At 53.0% G+C, this 19,145-nt stretch overlaps 1 protein-coding gene across 3 annotated transcripts in view; it reads left to right on the plus strand.

The window, feature by feature from the left end:
• Positions 1-19,145, plus strand: part of si:ch73-138n13.1 (zinc finger CCCH domain-containing protein 13) — a 43,710-nt gene that overhangs the window by 21,945 nt on the left and 2,620 nt on the right. For 2 of the 3 annotated variants that reach the window (XM_064354160.1, XM_064354161.1), the window contains exons 7-12: positions 12,873-12,988; positions 15,431-15,596; positions 16,861-17,032; positions 17,556-17,689; positions 17,972-18,114; positions 18,572-18,661. In XM_064354160.1, coding sequence (XP_064210230.1) covers positions 12,873-12,988; positions 15,431-15,596; positions 16,861-17,032; positions 17,556-17,689; positions 17,972-18,114; positions 18,572-18,647 — 807 coding nt within the window. In that variant the 3' untranslated portion in view covers positions 18,648-18,661. The remainder of the gene's footprint in view (positions 1-12,872; positions 12,989-15,430; positions 15,597-16,860; positions 17,033-17,555; positions 17,690-17,971; positions 18,115-18,571; positions 18,662-19,145) is intronic. The other variant, XM_064354163.1, reaches the window with a different exon arrangement.

The raw sequence follows: 19,145 nt of genomic DNA on the forward strand, positions 1-19,145 counted from the left end.
TGGCTCTACAGTTACCGCGATCTGGTCTCTCCGCTTTCCTGTGAGTGTGGGTCATTGGGACAGGCTGTCCGCAGGTGTCAGCCGAGGAGGCGTTGGGGGGTCGGGAGGAAGTGGCGGACGGTTTCTTCTCGTCAGCAGTAGCGCACTGTGTGTGTGATGTGAAACAGAACCGTTTAATAAGGGAACCTGTGTCGCTGCGGTCTGTTCCTGTGTGTCAGCCTTTCAGCGCTCGCGGCCGCGCGCGGGACTGCGTAAGAGCTCGCCGGCCCACCTGCGGTTTGCTCTGAGAGGAAGTGCGAGCTGAGCTCATAAATTATACATCCTGTCCGTCTCTCTCCATCTCTCCGTGGGCTGGGTCATACGAGGAGGAAGCTCCATTGATTGCGGCTCTAGTGTCAGGCTCTTGGGCAGCGCAGGCATTACGGTGCCCTCCCGGAGAGAGAGGGGGGAAGGCGCGGGGGAGATGGAGTACTACGGGTGCCCCTGGTGCCCCAGACTGCTGCAGTGGCTGTGGGTAAGTGAGGGGCGCCTGTCCCGGGCCGTGAGTGAGGCCCGGGCGCGGGGGGTGGCGTGCGGTAATGCTTCTCTTTTAGAGAAGTGTAATGGCTTGATCGGCCAGCACCTCTCTCTCAGAGCCATTCTGCTGTTTAGTGTGCCTCAGATGGACCGAGAGTGTTTGTGTGTACTTACTGTGAGCAGAGTGCTGTAGTTCTGCTACAGTCCTGCACCTTTGTCATTTGTGTAGAGGGTGAAGTCTACAGTGTGGGTATAGGGGCAGTGTGCATATATATTAGGACTGGAATGCACGGTTTGGGTACAGGATTTATATGCACTGTTTGGGTGTGGAAGGGAAATGCACAGTTTGGGTGTAGAAGGGAAATACACGGTTTGGATATTGGAGGGGTGCGGGTATAAGTGGTATTATAAGTTGTGAGACTCTCGCAACTCTGCGAATATGTGTTTAGGTACGAAGCTGTGTTTGTGTACGAAGCTGTGTTTGTGTACGAAGCTGTGTTTAGGTACAAAGCTGTGTTTGCGTACGAAGCTGTGTTTGTGTACGAAGCTGTGTTTGTGTACGAAGCTGTGTTTAGGTACGAAGCTGTGTTTGTGTACGAAGCTGTGTTTGTGTACGAAGCTGTGTTTGTGTACGAAGCTGTGTTTAGGTACAAAGCTGTGTTTGGTACGAAGCTGTGTTTGTGTACGAAGCTGTGTTTGTGTACGAAGCTGTGTTTGTGTAGAGCGTTTGAAGCTGTGTTTGTACGAAGCTGTGTGTGTTGAAGCTTGTTTGTGTACGAAGCTGTGTTTGTGTACGAAGCTGTGTTTGTGTACGAAGCTGTGTTTGTGTGCGAAGCTGTGTTTGTGTACGAAGCTGTGTTTGTGTACGAAGCTGTGTTTGTGTGCTACGCGCGGAGGTGAGGGCTTCAGAGCGTCTCTTCTCCTCCCGCTCTGTGTATTTTTATTCTCCTTCATCTGTCTTCACCTCCCTGAACTCTCGTCGTCTTCATTATCGAGTCTCCATTTGCCATCTTCTCTCCGCCTGCAGTTTCCTGTCTGAGCCAGAGAGGAAGATGCTCAACGGACTTGTGTCTCTTTTTATTCTGAGTGGGCTGTCTTCTAAAAGCTCTCTTCCTGCTGTCTCTTCGCCCTCACCTTGAATTAGGGCTTGGTTGCGTACGTGCCTGGGATGCACGAGGGCGTAGTATCACTTCCATCTTGAACTTCTAGCACTTTCATATTTCGGTTGTATCTTCATCTAGCACATTTGTGTTGCACTTGTATTATCATCTTAACGTTGTAGCTCTTTATCATATCTCTTGTCATCATGCCTCAATACAAGTTTGACTTGTCATAACTTTACTGACTTAGCCTATGCTTACTGTGTGAACTGGACTTGAAGTCCACGGCTTTGGATACTTCTGCCTTATTGGGCCTGTGTCCAATGACCTTTAGTGTTGCACTTATTGTACGTCACTTAGGCTAAAAGCGTCAGCCAAATAAATGTAATGCAATGTAATATGGGCATGCAGGCCTGCGACAGGAACTGTGCGCCGTCTGAAGCAGGAAGTGAGGTGAGGCCGAGCCGCCAGACCTGCGCAGGGGTTGTGCTGAGGCTGTGTGTGTGTGTGTGTGAGAGAGACCAGCTAGAACCAGCTGGACTGCTCAGTTCCCACTCACACACTGATACTGTACACCTCATCTGTATGATGCATCGATAACCTTATCTGTATGATGCATCGATACACCTTATCTGGAGGCTTTTCCTCTTTTCCTGTGGGGATTACTGTGGCTTCCTAGAAGGAACTGCTTCGGGAGGTTTTAGGCTGAACGTCGCATGGTATCTGCAGTATTAAAAGGAGCCACCAGGTGGTGCTAGTTTACAACGGATGAGTTTTGTACAACCGAGTATATTCTGAAACTGGTGGTATTTTCTGGGAATTTCCTTACAGTTTCTGGTGTCATATACAGTATTTTTTCCTGTAGTCACTTTAACAAGTTTGAAAACAATTAGTCCACTATAAGGGAAGGGAACAAGGTGAAAGCAAAGGGGTGTTTTGGCTTTGTGGGATTTTTGCATCTTTATGAATGGTATTTGTTTAGCAAAAGAACCAGGTATGCCGTGATCACTCCCCCAAGAATTTTTAATCTCCTACTGCAAGTGTGCATCTCACACACTTGTGTGCAATTACACAAACACACACACACACACACAAACAAACAAACACAAACACAGACTGAGGACTCCTGCCCTCCCACCTGTCTCTTCCTGTCCCTTGCTTTCACAGGGAAATGGGATCAGTGACGGCATTATATAAACACCCAGCCCTTCTCTTTCTCTCCCTCTCTATCTCTCTGTCTCTCTTGCTCTCTCTCTTTAACCCCTCCCCCTTGCCTTGTTTCCTGCCCACTCCCTGCCCCCCCCCCGCTCAGTGCGCCTGTGAGAATTCTCCCCGGCGCTGCAAGCCTGAACAGGCTGACGACACAGCTCCGCAGAACATATATCACGCTCCGCTCCGGAGCCACAAATTACCGCCCGCCCCCTCCCTCCCTCCCTCCCTCCCTCCCACTCTCTCTCTCCCTCCCTCCCTCCCTCTCCTCTCCTTGAGCGTCAGTCCTATAGCGGAGCGACCGCGGGAGAGAGCGGCTGACGCATTTGTCCCGTACCTGCCAGTACCTGCAGGAGCGGGAGTCAGGACACTCCGGAGACTCGCCAGCTGCCGTCGTTCCCCTTCCTCGGGAGTCTTCCTCAGCGCGACGCTACCGCCTCCACTTCCACGCGCGTCTTTTCTTTTCCGCGGCTTTTCCCCCTCAGGTTGAGCCCTTTTTTTTTTTGTTTTTGTTTTATTTTTTGTTATCTCGCTGTGTGTTGCCGCTCCCTTGTTCGGGTCGGGCTGGAGAGAGCAGGACTGTGGGACTGCATCGGACCGTTCTCCTACCCCCCCCCCCGCCATCCCTGCCCCACTGCTACCGTCAGCGGCTCTTTTCCTTCTTGTAAAAGTTTTCCTGAAAGCGGAGGGTGCGCTGGGGGCCCGGAGCGAGGGTCCCGGGGCCGGCCTGTGGGATTTGGAGAGGGGGAGACCGCCTGGAGCAGCAGTGCGGACTGTCAGGTCGGAACACGCGAATGTGCAGAATGCGCCTGCGCTGCCGTAGCCTAGCGTAGCCGCACGCCGCAGCCTCCTGAGCGCTGAGAAGTTTAGCGTACGTGTGTGTGTGTGTGTGTGTGTGTGCCAGAGTCGCGTGGGTCCCGCTCCTTCCTGAACAGACTGTGGTTATTCACCTACGCAGAAGCGTGAGCTCCTCCAGTCGGCTGTGCGGCGCGCGTATGCGGATGTGAACCCGAGGTTCCGTGGCGTTCGCTGGCGCACCTGCGCACGTTTGGGATCCGACGCCACCGCCGCCGCAGCGAGGATGGTGCTGAACGGAGCGACACACAGCCGTGCTTCCAGGAGCGGCCGCCGGGCTCGGGCGCATAATTGCTGTTTGGCTCTCTCACAGCTGGGGCTGTCACTATGATTACCGCGCGCTCACAGAAGGGCTCTCATTCTTAGCTGGTCTGCGGCGTGAGATCAGACCCGCTCCGAGAGATCAGACCCGCTCCGAGAGATCAGACCCGCTCCGAGAGATCAGACCCGCTCCGAGAGATCAGACCCGCTCCGAGCTCGGCCAGCCGAAAGAGGGACGCCTCCCACCGCCCGCCGAAAAGGGAAGAGACCCGGCGCTGCATCGACCCGACCCGACCCGACCGGCACCGAGGCCCCAGTGAGCCGGAGAGGAGTACTGCAGCGTGTGTGTGTGTGTGTGTGTGTGTGTGTGTGTGTGTGTGAGCGCCAGGGCCGAGCACCGCCCCGTAAAACAGGCCGCGTTACTGACACCCGAACCCGGCGCCCCTGGGTCCGGTCGGAGGACTAGCGCCCGGCTCTGCGGCCCCCGGCCCCGGGAATCAGGGCGGCGTCAAAAATGGAGTCGGCGGGGCGGTCGCCCGGAGCCATGGAGTACCTGGGAGACAAGCTGTCAGTGGCGCACTCGCAGGTGTCCGGCTGGGTGGGCAACGTGCGCCGGTCCCTGCAGGGGGCGCTCAACCTGGTGTCCGGCGGCGTGGAGCGGGGGGGCGGAGCCGAGGACGGGGGCGGGGCCTTCAAGAGGGCCGCCTCCCTGCGGAGCCTGGCCTCCAGGAGCCGCGAGTCCTTCCGTCGCTTCTCCCTGCGCAGCCAGCAGCGCTTCTCCACGAGGAGGCGCCCCAACGACCCGGGCACCCCCACCTCCGTAAGAGCAGCCCCTCCCTGCGCCTCCTCCCTCCCTCCCTCGCTCCCCCACCGCTCCCTCTGCCCCCCACCCCCACCCCCGCGCCCCGCTTCGTCATCTGCTCCACTCAGGACGGTGTATAATAGCCTCAGACTGCGCTGAGACCTGTAATTTGTCAGCATTGCAGCGATCGCCCTCCCTGTCTGACCGGCCCTTGGTCTGCTTGTGCTTGCTAGCTGTCCTTTCCTCCTCTGTAGCCCCGCCCCTGTCATTATTGCCCCTCTCACTTTCTCCTGACCTGTTGTCTTGGTAGGACCGCAATGTGCACGGAATCGTACAGTCTCCTCTCTGGAGCCCTACCCGTGTATCTCTTGAATCTTCTGTCTCTTCTCTCATTCGCCTTTCACTCGGTTGTTTTCACCCCACTCAGAGGGCAAGGCACCGTTGAGCTTTACATTTGCATTACATTACATTGTTTTTGGCAGATGCTTTTATTCAAAGCGACGTACGATAAGTGCATACCGAATCACATTTGGGTGTTTGCGAGGTACCCTTGGGCATGTTTAAAGCACCGTTGGGTGTTTGTGAGGCACCTTTGTTGGTCTGTGAGGCACGGGAGGATGAGCAGGGAAGAGAACTGGACACGAAAGCAGACCATCTGAAGCCAGGGGTCGTCTCTGTGGACACCGCTGCGGTCCGGGGAATCATGTGAGAGGGTGCCAGGCGAAAGTGGGCGGGGGGGGGGTCAGTTTCAGGGTTTATGTCAGAACTTCGGCCTCCCTCGCATCACTCAGTGAGCGGCGCCTCGCTCCACCAGGGGGGTCGAGAGAGAGAGAGAGAGGCGAGCACTGGCACCTCGCCGGCGCATTCCTCACGGAAACGATACCGTCGCCCGAGTGACCGCGGCCTGCGACGCTCGGAGGGGAAGTCCCCGGAGGGGGAGCGTCTCCTCTGCTTCTCGCGCCCGCTCTCCCAACCCCCCCGCGCAGCGTGCCCCGGAGCGTCTGCCCCCGCTCGACGCCAGGCTGGCGTGGGAGCTGGCGGAGCAGCCTGGCCCGCGCCCCGTGCCCCGTGCTCCGGGTGGCGTGGGTCTCTGCGGGCGCGTGCAGTGTCTCGCGCTTGCCTCCTCTGTGGGCGACACGGGCGCGCCACGCTCACTTCACGCCACCGCCCCAGATTACCAGCAGCATAAGACACTGGGGGGTTTCAAAAACACGCCCACCTTTTGGAGGAAGAGATAAAAATATTCCATCGTAGTTTTGCAGTGGGATTCCCCTGTAAGTCCGATATAGAACAGTGAGTAACGTCTGGTATCAGGTGAGAAGTGTTGAAAGTGAATCAGCTTTCGTAAGCAAAAGTGGTTGTGATTAAAAACAGAGAGGGGGGTTTGGGGACCTGGGGGTTTGGGGGCCTGGGGGTTTTCCTGAGGGTGGTGGGAGCATTAAAGAGCAAGGCCTGGTTTGCTGTATGGGTGGGGGGAGTTTGGGGGCTTGGGGGTTTTCCTGAGGGTGGTGGGAGCATTAGGGAGCACGGCCTAGCTCGCTGTACAGTGAGGGGGGTTGGGGGTTGGGGTTTGGGGGCGGCGGCGGGGCGGTTAGGGGGCCTGGGGTTTTCCTGCAGGTGGTGGTGGGAGCATTAGGGAGGACGGCCTGGCTGGATGTTCAGAGAGGGGGGAAGCTCAGCGGAGCTCCATATGGGGGGGGGGGGACGCGATCCGTGAAAAGGAGAGTCTTATGACAGATGCAGGAAGCGTTGAGCTGCCAGCGGGGGGGGGGGGTCTGCAGAGGTCTGGCTCTGCTGGGTTAAATGGAGGGGAAATGGGGGGCTGTAGTCAGCCAGGAGAACCAGGCCCCCGGGCTGGAACCTGCAGAACAATCACTGTGATAAGCTGCAGGCGCTGGACAGGAACTGGGCAATGTTAAAGGAGCAATACAAAGTGTGTGTGTTTGAGTGTGTGTGTGTGTGTGTGTGTGTGTGTTATTGTGTATTATTGTGTGTTGTGTGTGTGTGTGTGTGTGTGTGTGTTATTGTGTATTATTGTGTGTTGTGTGTGTGTGTGTTTGTGCAGTGTGTTTGCTGTACTGAAGAGTCCAATGTTATGGATGGAGCCTCAGAATTCAGAGCTCTTGACCTCCTTTCTCCCGCCTTCTGCTCTTACAGTCTTCCCTCGTATCCCAGAATCCCCTCAGAGTAGAGGGACGTCCTGTTCCTCACACAGATTCCCCATCCCTCCCCTCTCTCTGTCAGAGCAGAGCTGCATGCCCACTGCAGTTCGGATGGCTAGGACTCGTTCTTCTTCTGTGGTGCCTGATGGTGTGCTGGCTGTGCTGCTGCAGTGCTTTGGGGGTGTGCAGAGAGCTCTCCTGGGGGGTGCTGACCTGTTTTTGGGCGCAGGTTTCTCCCGGACCTCAGTTTGTTTGCAGGACCTGATAGAGGTCTGTCACAGAGATGTATTACAGCTGTAAAAGGGCAGACCTGCAGTGGACCAGTTTCTCTTTGTTGTGTGCATTGTACCTGCACAAAGTTTTTGTTTTTTTTTTTTTCTTAGGCATCCATATGTTTGTGCTTTTTCTGCTTTCTTAAAATGGAGGATGCACATGTTTCGTGCTTTTCTGGCTCTGATGGGAGGTGTGGCAGTGTGTGTGTTGCGTGGTGTATGTGTGTGTGTGTGTGTGTGTGTGTGCACGCGTGAGTGGTTGTGTGTGTGTGCGTGGTTGTGTGTATATGTACCTGCGTACGTGCAGTGAGTGTGTATGTGTGTGGTTGTGTGTGTGTTTATGTGGTCACTGTGTGTGTGTTTGCGTGTGGTATGTGTGTGTGTTGCGTGACTTGTGTGTGTTTGGTGGTTGTGTGTGTTTGCTGGTACTGTGGTTGCGTTGCATCGAGTGTGTGTGTGGTTGTGTCTGTGTTTGCATGGTCACTGTGTGTGTGTTTGCATACGTGCAGTGTGTGTGTGTGTGTGTGGAAAGGCCCATGCTGAGGACTGTTTCTGGTGTACCTCTTGGCAGCTCATGTCTGCCAGTGCTTTGTTTGAGGTGCTGTGCTTTGCAGGTACCATAAAGTTTTTTTAATCTGCTTGTTTGTGGTCTGTGCGGAGGCTTGTTTCACTTACTGCTGCCAGTGGTTTAGGATTGTATGTTTTAAACATTTGTTTCACTCTGTCACTTTCATCTTTACATCAGGAATTGAAAAGGTAGTTAAAAGCAAGAAACAAATGTGCACCATCTGAGTTTTATATCCATGGCTAAATACCACCCCGTATTTTCTGTCAGGCTTTTGTGTCGATGTAAAATAGGTAAGTAGTTTTGAGTTTGCATGAGTCCACAAAGGACTTTGTGTACAGAGGAGGCGTGGGGAACTGATTTGTCCTTGGCACATTACTTCAAGCGTAGGTGCGTCCATTATAATTTGCAGCTTCGAACTGATACAATGAATTTAATTGCTCAAATGCTGGCTGTGTAGTTGCCGTCTAAATATAGGGCTTCGCGATGAGGAAAATCATGTTCAAGTGTGCAATTACGCGCCATTTTGTGTCATTGCGGAGGTTTGGAAAGTGGAGGTGACCACAGTGAGGCCACAGAGCTTCTTTATTTTCTCCTACTGAAGGTCACGGGCGCCAGTATCGCACACAGACTAGCAACAGCCGCCAGCAGTCTGCAGTTTACAGTCAACAGTGCCTGGCAGTCATTTAATATTGGTAATTTTATGTATTTCACATTCATCAAGGGCCTAGTGCTATCATCTGCATCAGTGTCGATAATGGAAATTTAGTCAGAACAAGAGCGCATCTGTGAAATTTGGCTTCGGGAGCGAATGTGAGTGGTGGTGAAATGTTAAGCTTGAGGTTTTCCTTTTCTTGTTTTCGTGAAGTCAAGTTGTGCTGATATTTTGTTTTGACTTATCTACCCCAAACAGTTTGGTGTGAGTGGCCGTTGGCTGAGCAGAATTAACAGTACAACTTACTGAAACACATAATGGGAGGAGCCATCGTACGCTGACTGGTGTTAAGAACCAATAATTTTCTTCCTTGTGGAAATTGATTGTTTTGATTGGATCAAACATGTCAGTGATTAATAGCTTGTTGTTGCTCCGCCCCTTAGGGAGTTTTGGAGGCACCTCTGGCTTTAGCCGCTTTCAGAAGCTCTAAAGCGGGTGTTATTGCTCTTGGCAGCACAGCACTTACGCAGTGGTGCAGTACATAGCGACATAGCTCAAGAGGTAAGAGCGATTGTCTGGCAATTCGGAGGGTTGCCGGTTCAAACCCCGCCCTGGGCGTGTTGAAGTGTCCTTGAGCAAGACACCTAACCCCTAACTGCTCTGGCGAATGAGAGGCATCAATTGTAAAGCGCTTTGGATAAAAGCGCTATATAAATGCAGTCCATTTACCATTTACCATTAAGTGCATATCGCAGGAGTAGCATTGCAAGGGCATGAGTCCAAATGGGAAGCAACACATCAAGTGCAATTCAGTAAATTGTCAAGCTGAACTACGGGACTGTATGGGCGAGCACTCAGGAACTTTTATTACCATTTGTAATCCTAATCATTTCCTTATTGTACAGCCTAACAAAGGGCCTCGTGGTAGCACTGTAAGAACGGCCATGTAAGCCAGAATTGATGTAGCGCTATCGTTCACAGCTGTTGGCTTTCTCCTTTATGGCTACGCAGTTGTACGCTCATGGTGAGGGCAGCTAGGTGGCACTTCAGGGCTGGGTGTAGGATCTTCCCAAGCTCCCTGTTGAGTCATATTTCCAGTCATTATGAAAAATCGATGTGAAACCAGTTTGGTGTAACGGTATATTCCTGAAATGCTTTTCAGCAAGGGTTACATGAAATGCTGAGTCACAGTACTGTAGGACAGTGTGAGTCAGGACACTACAGTCACGATTCTGCAACAAAATTACTGAAGAAACACAGATTGTGAGTTTTGAACATGTTTGAGTTGCCAGATGTGATGAAATCATTTCTACCTATCAGATTTTTTCAAAAAGAGCTGCGCACTCCTTTAGGGACAGCTCGAGTGTTTTGCAATCTGGCCTCTCCCTGTTGTTATACAATCACTGAGCGGCTGAAGTACAGGAGCCAGCGCTGTAACCAGCACGGTTGTGCCAGTGAGAATGTCAGACTCAGCGCTCAGCAAGAGCAGCGTTCATGTGGCGTGTCCCTGCCTGAAGCGTGCTCGCGTGTAGCGCACGAGTCGCGCTGCTGGCCGGCGGCGTGAGGAATGCGGCTCTGTCGGGACACGTAACCCCGCCCCCTTCCTCCCGCCCGCCCGCCCGCCCGCGTCTCCCCCGCGTCACTCTCTCCCGGGTCCGCCTTTCTTCCCTTCATTCATCCGTCCATTGTTCTCTCGCTTCCCCGGACGCGCCCTTCCTGTTGGGCCCGGGGGGGTTGAGGGGTGGGTGCTTTTAGTATCTGCGTGCCCTTCTCGCGCCCGGCCTGACGGCTCTGCAGGGTTGGCTTTTCCGAAGCTTTTTAAAATGGAACTGGTGCCGCAGACGCACCCTAGAGCGGAGAAGGCCCACACCCACGCACTGATAATAAAACACATTTATCTCACCTCCTCAGGCCTCGGAGCCAAACTCTCCCCATGCCACTCTTCTGGTTGTTAAGGAACTGTTTGGTTGCCAGGTAACACTGTAGCTATTGGGATGGTATTTGTGGTCAACAGAATGTGAGGATGTGGGTGACTGGGAGCGTAGCGCGCTCTATGGGTGCGGCTGAGTTCGAAGCATGTGAAACACTAGCAACGGGTTGTGTGTGCCACAGCTATAGTACAACTGTAGGGTGTGTGTGTGTAGCATAGCTATAGTACAACTGTAGGGTGTGTGTGTGTAGCATAGCTATAGTACAACTGTAGGGTGTGTGTGTGCGTGTGTATGTAGCATAGCTGTAGTGTGGTGGTAGGGTGTGTGTGTGTGTGTGTAGCGTAGCTATAGTACAGCTGTAGGGTGTGTGTGTGTGTGTGTGTAGCGTAGCTAAGGTACAGCTGTAGGGTGTGTGTGTGTGTGTGCGTGGCATAACTCTAGTACAGCTGTAGGATGTGTGTGTAGTACAGCATTAGGTTGTGTGCATGTGTGCATAGCATAGTTGTAGTACAGCTGTAGGGTGTGTGTGTGTGTGTAGCGTAGCTCTAGTACAGCTGTAGGGTGTGTGTGTGTGTGTGTGTGGCGTAGCTCTAGTACAGCTGTAGGGTGTGTGTGTGTGTGTGTGTGTGTGTGTGTAGCGTAGCTCTAGTACAGCTGTAGGGTGTGTGTGTGTGTGTGTGTGTAGCGTAGCTATAGTACGGCTGTAGGATGTGTGTGTGTGTGTGTGTGTGTGTAGCGTAGCTAGTACGGCTGTAGGATGTGTGTGTAGTACAGCTGTAGGGTGTGTGTGTGTGTAGCGTAGCTCTAGTACAGCTGTAGGGTGTGTGTGTGTGTGTGTGTGTGTAGCGTAGCTCTAGTACAGCTGTAGGGTGTGTGTGTGTGTGTGTAGCGTAGCTCTAGTACAGCTGTAGGGTGTGTGTGTGTGTGTGTGTGTGTAGCGTAGCTCTAGTACAGCTGTAGGGTGTGTGTGTGTGTGTGTAGCGTAGCTCTAGCACAGCTGCACTGCTCTGCTGTGGGACGGAGGCTCTGAAGGTCAGAAGTGGCCCTGCTCCAGCTGTGAGTCTGCTCTGAATGGGACAGGGTACAGGCTGATTACTGGGCTGATTAGTGAGGGATGGGCTGTGAGACGTAGGGATCTGCTCTCTTCCCTTCTCACTGCTCTCCGTCCTGCTTTTCCTGTCAGGAAGAGGCCGTAATTGACAACGTCCTGTAATGCTGTTTGCAGGCGCTCGTGTGGAGGGCTGCTTTAAGCACACTTCCTCACAAATCAGGGGATTCTCAATGTTAAATTGAAACTCTTACAGGGGGAACTACAGCAGTAGCACTTCCCTATATTTTAATTGGTGACCACAAAGTGTCAGCAGCATAGTCTTTCCCACAACCGGTCCATGTTCTCAACTAAACCTTCAGATACCACAATGCTCGTCAGAACCTCTTTTCCCCTCTACTCATTTCCTTTTTGTGTGTGTATGCATGTATGCATGTGTACGTGTGTGGTTGTTTGTGTCTGTGTGTGCGTGTCTGTGTGTGGGTGCACGTGCATGTGTACGTGTGTGGGTGTGTGTGTCTGTGAGTGCGTGGCGCTGTGTGTGTGTACGCGTGCATGTGTAGTGTGTGTGTGTGTGTGTGTGTGTGTGTGTGCGTGTCCGTGCGTGTGTGCTTGCGCATGCGTCGGTGTGTGTGTGTGTGTGTGTGTGTGTGTGTGTGTGTGTGTGTGTGTGTGTGTGTGTGTGTGTGTGTGTGTGCGCGCGCGTACGTGAGCGCTGAGGACAGTGTGCCCTCTGTGATGGCCTCATTAAAAGACTCACGGTTGAGCGGACGGCTAACCGCGCACACTTAGCGCCGTCCCGCTGTCTTTGTTAGCCCTGCCCGAGCGCCGTCCAGCGGAGCCCGCTAGCCCCCGTTAGCCCCCGCTAGCCCCCGTTAGCCCCCGCTAGCCCCGGCTTTCTCATCTGCCAAACCGCCTTTCGGTTTGTGCAGCAAGTCAGAAAGACGCTCCAACAAACAGACCCACGTGGGAGGCTCCAGCTATGCCACAGATCCTCAGCCAGACGGCCTTCTTCTACTGCTGCTTTACTGCAGCAGATTGCAGTTGCTTACAGGAGTTATTGATGCTTTGCTAGTTTGTGAAGGGGCTAGCATGCTCAAGGGTAGAATGTCTTCATTTCCATAGCCATAGCCATGGCCACAGTTTCATCCTTGGGCTTGCCTCTTCATAAATAATCATCACATTTGTCAAATTGGAAAGTTGCTGCTTCAGTGGTAGATGCAGAAACTTCAAGAATACAGCATCTGATTGGCGTATATAATCTGCAGCTGTGCAGTCCTGTGTAGTTTCCGAACACTGTCTCTGGCCTGTCCTCATCTGTCCTTGTGATGTCACACCCAGCAACAGTAACAAACATCTCCGGCCCGCGAACTGTCGTCCTGCAGAAGCACTCACTCACTCCTCTCCCTCTTATTTCTCCTTTCATCCCCTTCTGTCCTTCCGTCATCCCTTTCTCCATCCCTCACTCCCTGTGCGTGTGTGTGTGGGGCTCTCAGGAGCAGCTGAAGCGGTGTGCGGGCGCTGAGGAGGAGGGGCGGGACACGGACACGCTCGTCCAGGAGACGGACAGCCAGTACGGGACGTGGGACACCGGGCTGCGTACGGATGACAGGTGAGCGCGCACCCAACCCCCACCCTAAAGCTGGGCGGGGCAGTCCACAGAGCTAGACTCGATCTCATGTGTCTGTTCCACAGTCATACTCATTACATGTTATTATTTGGCTCACGCTGTCTTTCTGAGAGCCTTAGGGTGATGTGGCCCTGCTCTGAGACGTCTGGCGTCAGGGCTGGGTTCTGAGCTGAGCAGTGGTCACCCTGGAGGGGAGACTGATGGGTGAACGTTTCGGGGCATTAGCCTCAGTCAGTGTGGTGCTTTAGCCTGGGTCAGTGTGGTGCTTTAGCCTGGGTCAGTGTGGTGCTTTAGCCTGGGTCAGTGTGGTGCTTTAGCCTGGGTCAGTGTGGTGCTTTAGCCTGGGTCAGTGTGGTGCTTTAGCCTGGGTCAGTGTGGTACTTTAGCCTGGTTCAGTGTGGTGCTTTAGCCTGGGTCAGTGTGGTGCTTTAGCCTGGTCAGTGGGTGTTTAGCCTGGTCAGTGTGTGCTTTAGCCTGGTTCAGTGTGGTGCTTAGCCTGGTCAGTGTGGTACTTAGCTGGGTCAGTGTGTGCTTTAGCCTGGTCAGTGTGGTGCTTTAGCCTGGGTCAGTGTGTGCTTAGCCTGGTTCAGTGTGGTACTTTAGCCTGGGTCAGTGTGGTGCTTTAGCCTGGGTCAGTGTGGTACTTTAGCCTGGGTCAGTGTGGTACTTTAGCCTGGGTCAGTGTGGTACTTTAGCCTGGGTCAGTGTGGTACTTTAGCCTGGGTCAGTGTGGTGCTTTAGCCTGGGTCAGTGTGGTACTTTAGCTGGTCAGTGTGTGCTTAGCCTGGGTCAGTGTGGTGCTTTAGCCTGGTCAGTGTGGTGCTTTAGCCTGGGTCAGTGTGGTGCTTTAGCCTGGGTCAGTGTGGTACTTCAGCCTGGGTCAGTGTAGTGCTTTGGCCTGGGCCAGTGTGGTACTTTAGCCTGGGTCAGTGTGGTACTTTAGCCTGGGTCAGTGTGGTGCTTTAGCCTGGGTCAGTGTGGTGCTTTAGCCTGGGTCAGTGTGGTGCTTTAGCCTGGGTCAGTGTGGTACTTTAGCCTGGGTCAGTGTGGTGCTTTAGCCTGGGTCAGTGTGGTACTTTAGCCTGGGTCAGTGTGGTACTTTAGCCTGGGTCAGTGTGGTACTTTACCCTCTGCGCTCTCGAAGGAAAGTGCTGATTGACCCTTTTCCCACCGTTTCTGCTGAATTGACAGTCCTCGACGTTCGGTCTTCAATTTGCTGGGACGGGCGAGATGTGCAGCGAGCGCGGTTTAGAAAGGAGCCCTCCATCACGGAGGGCAGCGGTGACATTGGGACAGAGGCGGTCATCTTGACGGAGCGCGGAGGCACATTAAAGCAGGCTTAGCAATGCGTGTCCCTGCAGTGCTGCAGTGTGATTAACTCCAGAGGCTGTGTGGGTCTGCACCACTCTTCTGGCTGTAGGTGACTTGCACTCACTATCACTGTAAACCTTGCTTGAATGGTTTTGCTGGAATATTACTCTGAATGTTCCGGAATCTTCTCCTTGTATGTGTGTATTTTTCTATCGTTGTTTAAGTTCCGGGTCCCACTGTGGGGACTGTGAGTGGAATTAGAGGATCCAGATTTCTTGGGCAGTTTTTTAGGGCCATGATGAAATTGAGCCAAAGGCTGGGATGAAACTGTCCTTTGAGGACTGCTGGGATTGGGTCTGTGACAGTGAAATCTGTTCCTTAGCCAGGCTGCTGCTGCATTTACATGCTGGTGCTGCTTCTGTTGGTGTGGCTGTTTTATGAGTGTGGTCTGCCCCCTGGTGGTCACAACGTGCTATTTATCACGTTGTCTTTCAGCTGTATTTTCTGAATGTGTGCTGCCACCTAGTGTTCACATCGTGATAGTACTGTAATCCAACCGTAATCAAAATGTTGCAAGGTTCAGAGGGGCATATGCCAGAGACAATCACGCCGCATATAAAATGTCACCGTCTAAAGGTGACATTTTGATGAGGTGCATTTTTTCCCCCCTTTTTATCTCGTAATCAAAATGAGATTGGAAAGGTCAGCCCTCTGGATGGGCGGGCTCAGGAGGGAGTGTGTATTTGGCCCACAGCAGCAGGCTGGGGTCTGGTGTTGTGAAACAGTGGGTCTGTTTGAGGACGTTCGCGGCCCTCGCGGTAACGTGACTCTGTCGGGCGAGCGGGTAAGCGAGCCACTGTGCAATCTGATCCCGGGTTCAGGGAGCAGACGGGCGTGCTCAGGCAGGAGAGTGAGTCAGAGCGCCGGGGCGCCGTCGTCCTTCACAGATCTTGGCCTCTCTCTTGGCAGTGTCGCCGTGACGCACATCGCCTTTTTGTTCGGTAATCTCCCGAAGACGTGTTTGGGCCCAGCGTGCGAGGCTCAGCGCTACCGCCGAACGGCTGAATTTAATAAATAATGTGCGTTTCTTCACTTTCCTAATCCCTCTCCCAGCCTGACGCCGGCCACCCCTTCCTCTGACAGCAACCTCAGCTCGTCGCCGCGGAAACAGACGCCCCCGCTCACGCCCGGGGGTCCCGCCACGCCCAGCGACGGCGACACTCCCGACGGCCTGTCCCCCGCGCCCCTGCCCGGGGCGGAGCCCCTCCCCTTCCCTGAGGTCAGACGCCGCTCCGCACGGTCACCTGAGTTACAGCGGGACCTTTGAGTTTTATTGCAGCTGTCATTGTGTTTCATGAGTGTCACGAGCACAGACACAATGAGATCACTTCCTCAGTGGAAGGAAGGCTTTGTGTGCCGCTCACGTGACATCATTTTAGCTTGAACACCAATTCGTGGAAAGAATTGAATATATATTTGAAAAAAAAAATTAAAAAATGAACTTAACCCTTAGTAATGATAACTGTTTTGTACAATGTGTATAACGGCTAGTACTTCCTCATTAGACACACTAAAGTAAAAAAAAATGTCATAGATGCTAGTAATTTTGTACACCTGTTTGCGTAGATATACTGGTATAATGGTCTCTGTTTATTATGTCTTTGTGTAATCGTATTAAACAGTACAGAAAAGTTAATTAGAATTAAGAAATGAAATAAAATAGCAGATAATCTGACTGACTGCACTGCTGAGAACACACGCAGTGCACAGTGCAGATGCATGCTCACAGACAGTGAGGCAGTGGAGTCTAGGTCTAACGGCTCAGGCCTATGGTCTGACACAGTTCCCAGGGCATGTAATTGTATGTCTGGCTGTCTGAAGCCATGTAAATTCAGACAAGCTGACCTGATTCCTGAGGCATCTCCCTGAGCTCTGCTCTCTGGCCCGTGCTTTATATTTAGCTGTGCAAGCAGACAGTCTGATACATTTCTTATGCTGCTAGTCTGAGAAAAGCACATCACTCATTTCCTATCTCTTTGTCTCTTTTCTCTCATGATTGTGTGTGTCTGTCTGTGTTTGTCTCTGTGTATGTGTTATGTGTGTGTATGTCTGTGTGTATCGTTCGTGTGTGCATGTGTGTGTGTATATCGTTTGTGTATGTCTCGTGGGTGTGTGTTGCCGATGCTGTGGTGTGTGTATGTCTCTGTGTGTGTGTGTGCGTGTGTGTGTGTGTATGTCTCTGTGTGCGTGTGTGTGTATATCTGTGTGTGTGTGTGTGTGTTCGTGTGTGTATGTCTGTGTTGTGTGTGTGTGTGTGTGTGTTGTCTGTGTGTGCTGTGTGTGTGTTATGTGTGTGTTCTGTGTGTGTATGTGTGCCTGTGGTGTGTGTTGTTGTGTGTGTGTGTGTGTGTGTGTCTCTGTGTGTATGTGTGTGTGTGTGTGTGTGTCTCTGTGTGTGTATGTCTGTGTGTGTGTGTGTCTCTGTGTGTGTGTGTGTGTCTCTGTGTATATCTCTGTGTGTATGTCTCTGTCTCTGTGTGCAGACCTCCACCACCCTGCTGGACTCCAGCGCTCTGCGCTCGCGGGTGCAGCTGGCTAAGAGGCGCAGTAAACGCGGGCTGCCGTCGCGGGCCGCCCGCCAGAGCGCCGCGCTCTCCGTGCTGCAGGAGGGCCAGGGCGGGGCCGGGGACGACTGGCACTTCCGCGACTCCACAGGTGAGCACTCTCCCACCTGTCAGTCACAGGCGCTGACAATAACTGCCCAATAAGTGCCAGGAAGAGAAAAACCAAAAAAAACCACCCCCGCTTCCTCTCCTCCGCTCGCCCCGTCACTCACTGTCACTGTTCAAAAAGACTCCCTGACAGGGGGGATTACAGTGATGTGTTGCTTCCTGTCCCGTGCCATCCCTTGTTCTGGCAGCGCTGATTATGCTACAGGCACTTAGCGTGGCCCTGTTAGCCGCTCTGAGCAGGACGGTCCGCTAACTGAGTGAATAATCGATGTCATTATTGACTCGCCCTCTCATTTCCTCCATCCTGCTCTCAGTTTTCAATTGGCCGCAAAAGGACAGCGTTACTGCTCGAGTGAGCATTACGTCGGTTTCATATGAATATGAGCAGCAGCAGCAGCGCTCTCTTCCTGAGGGTTTAATATTAATATGAGCAGCAGCAGCGCTCTCTTCCTGAGGGCTTGTTTAATGGTGTAATTGGGTTTAAGTGTCTCTCCTCCTCTCTGCAGAGGAGAAGGCGGAGAGCTCGAAGCAGGAGGACTCGGACCCGGAGGAGCAGCCCAGAGGAGCGGAGCTCCGCCCCCCGGCCTCCCAGCCGCAGAGGGTCGCTCTCTTCCCCGGGATGGACCCCTCCGCCCTCAAGGTGGGTCCCCACACCTTTGGCCTTGAGGACCCAGTTTATAATATAAAAAAGGACTGGTCATTTCAATAAGCTCTTCAATTTATCAGCAATACTTAGCCCAAAATGGGCATTTCTTTGATTTGCTCAATGTGACCTGGCTGTTGAGCTCCACCTGCACCACGTCTAGGAAACTGAGAGTTCCGGTCCTGGTTTTCCAGAGTGCCGGACGCTGCGTCTCCAGGCCCCTCCTGGCTGCTCCTGACTGTGTCCCGTGTTCCATGTTCCGTGTTCCGTGTCTTACAGGCCCAGCTGAAAAAGAGGGGCGACTCTGACAATCAGGTCGACGGAGCCTCTCCTTCCGCCTCTCAGCTGTCCCGCTCTCCCAAATCGCCATTCCTCCCCAGAGCCTCCCGCGTGCTGCCCCCTGCTGGCGGGAAAGAGAACGGGTACGAGGGCGAGAGCCCCCGCCGTGACCGTGCGCCACCCTAAGCCCCCCCCCCCCCTTCAGGAGAAAGGGTCCCCTCCCGCATGCAGCCAGGGTGCCAGTATAAAGTGAACACCCTCCCTGAACTGTAGCTCTGAAAAACAGGTTTGAGCTTAAGCTCATGAACATGTCCTGATTTGCCTTTTGCGTTGAAATGTCACCTTTGTTTACAGAACTGAGGGAAACTGCCTAACAGAAATAATAGTCTTAATAATAATAAGTCTTTGTGCTTCTCTCTGTGTGGGTGTGTGCTTGTTTGTGTGCATGCGTGTGTGTGGGTGTTTGTATACGTGCCTGTGCTTCTGTCTGTGTGTGTGTGTGGGCCGGGGGGCGTCTGCATATGCGTCTGTGCTTGTGTGGGCATTTGTGTGTATGTGTATGTGTGTGTGTGTGTGTGTGTTTGTGTGTGCTGTCCACAGAGAAGAGTCTTCACCTCAGTGGCTGCGGGAACTCAAATCTAAGAAGCGCTTGAGTCAGTATGAAAACGACGCTTAGAGGAAGAGGACAAGGCGAGTATGACACAGGAGTTCATTCTCACTCCCATTATTCTGTCAGATACTGTCAAATCCTTTATTTCATTCAGCACTCAGTCATTCAGTGCAGTGTGTTCTCACCATAACTAATGAATACAGCATGGTGAAGGCCTGTTCTGGTGTGTGGATGGGGGTCTGGACTGTGCGGTGTCATCCAGGAAGTGAGGGCTCCAGTCTCAATGGTCGCTATCGATCGCTGGACAATCGGGCGCCCGCAGTCTGCTTTCTGAATCCGCTCATGAAGTGTCTTCCTCTGACTCATGTCTGTGCGAGCTCCTCTTGTGGAGCGCACTGTGAAAACAGGAAGTGGTTCGATGTGTTTTTCAGAGGAGAGAGTGAGCCCAGCTGGATTGAAATCGGAGGTCGCAGCAATGGGCAGCCCTGATGAATTGGCTAATCCAAATGTGAAAAATAAGTTTATTTAAAAGAACAATTTAGTTTAAAGAGTGTATGGTAGGAG

The sequence above is a fragment of the Anguilla rostrata genome, chromosome 10 (genome assembly GCF_018555375.3).
Source record: "Anguilla rostrata isolate EN2019 chromosome 10, ASM1855537v3, whole genome shotgun sequence".
Classification (NCBI taxonomy): domain Eukaryota; kingdom Metazoa; phylum Chordata; class Actinopteri; order Anguilliformes; family Anguillidae; genus Anguilla; species Anguilla rostrata.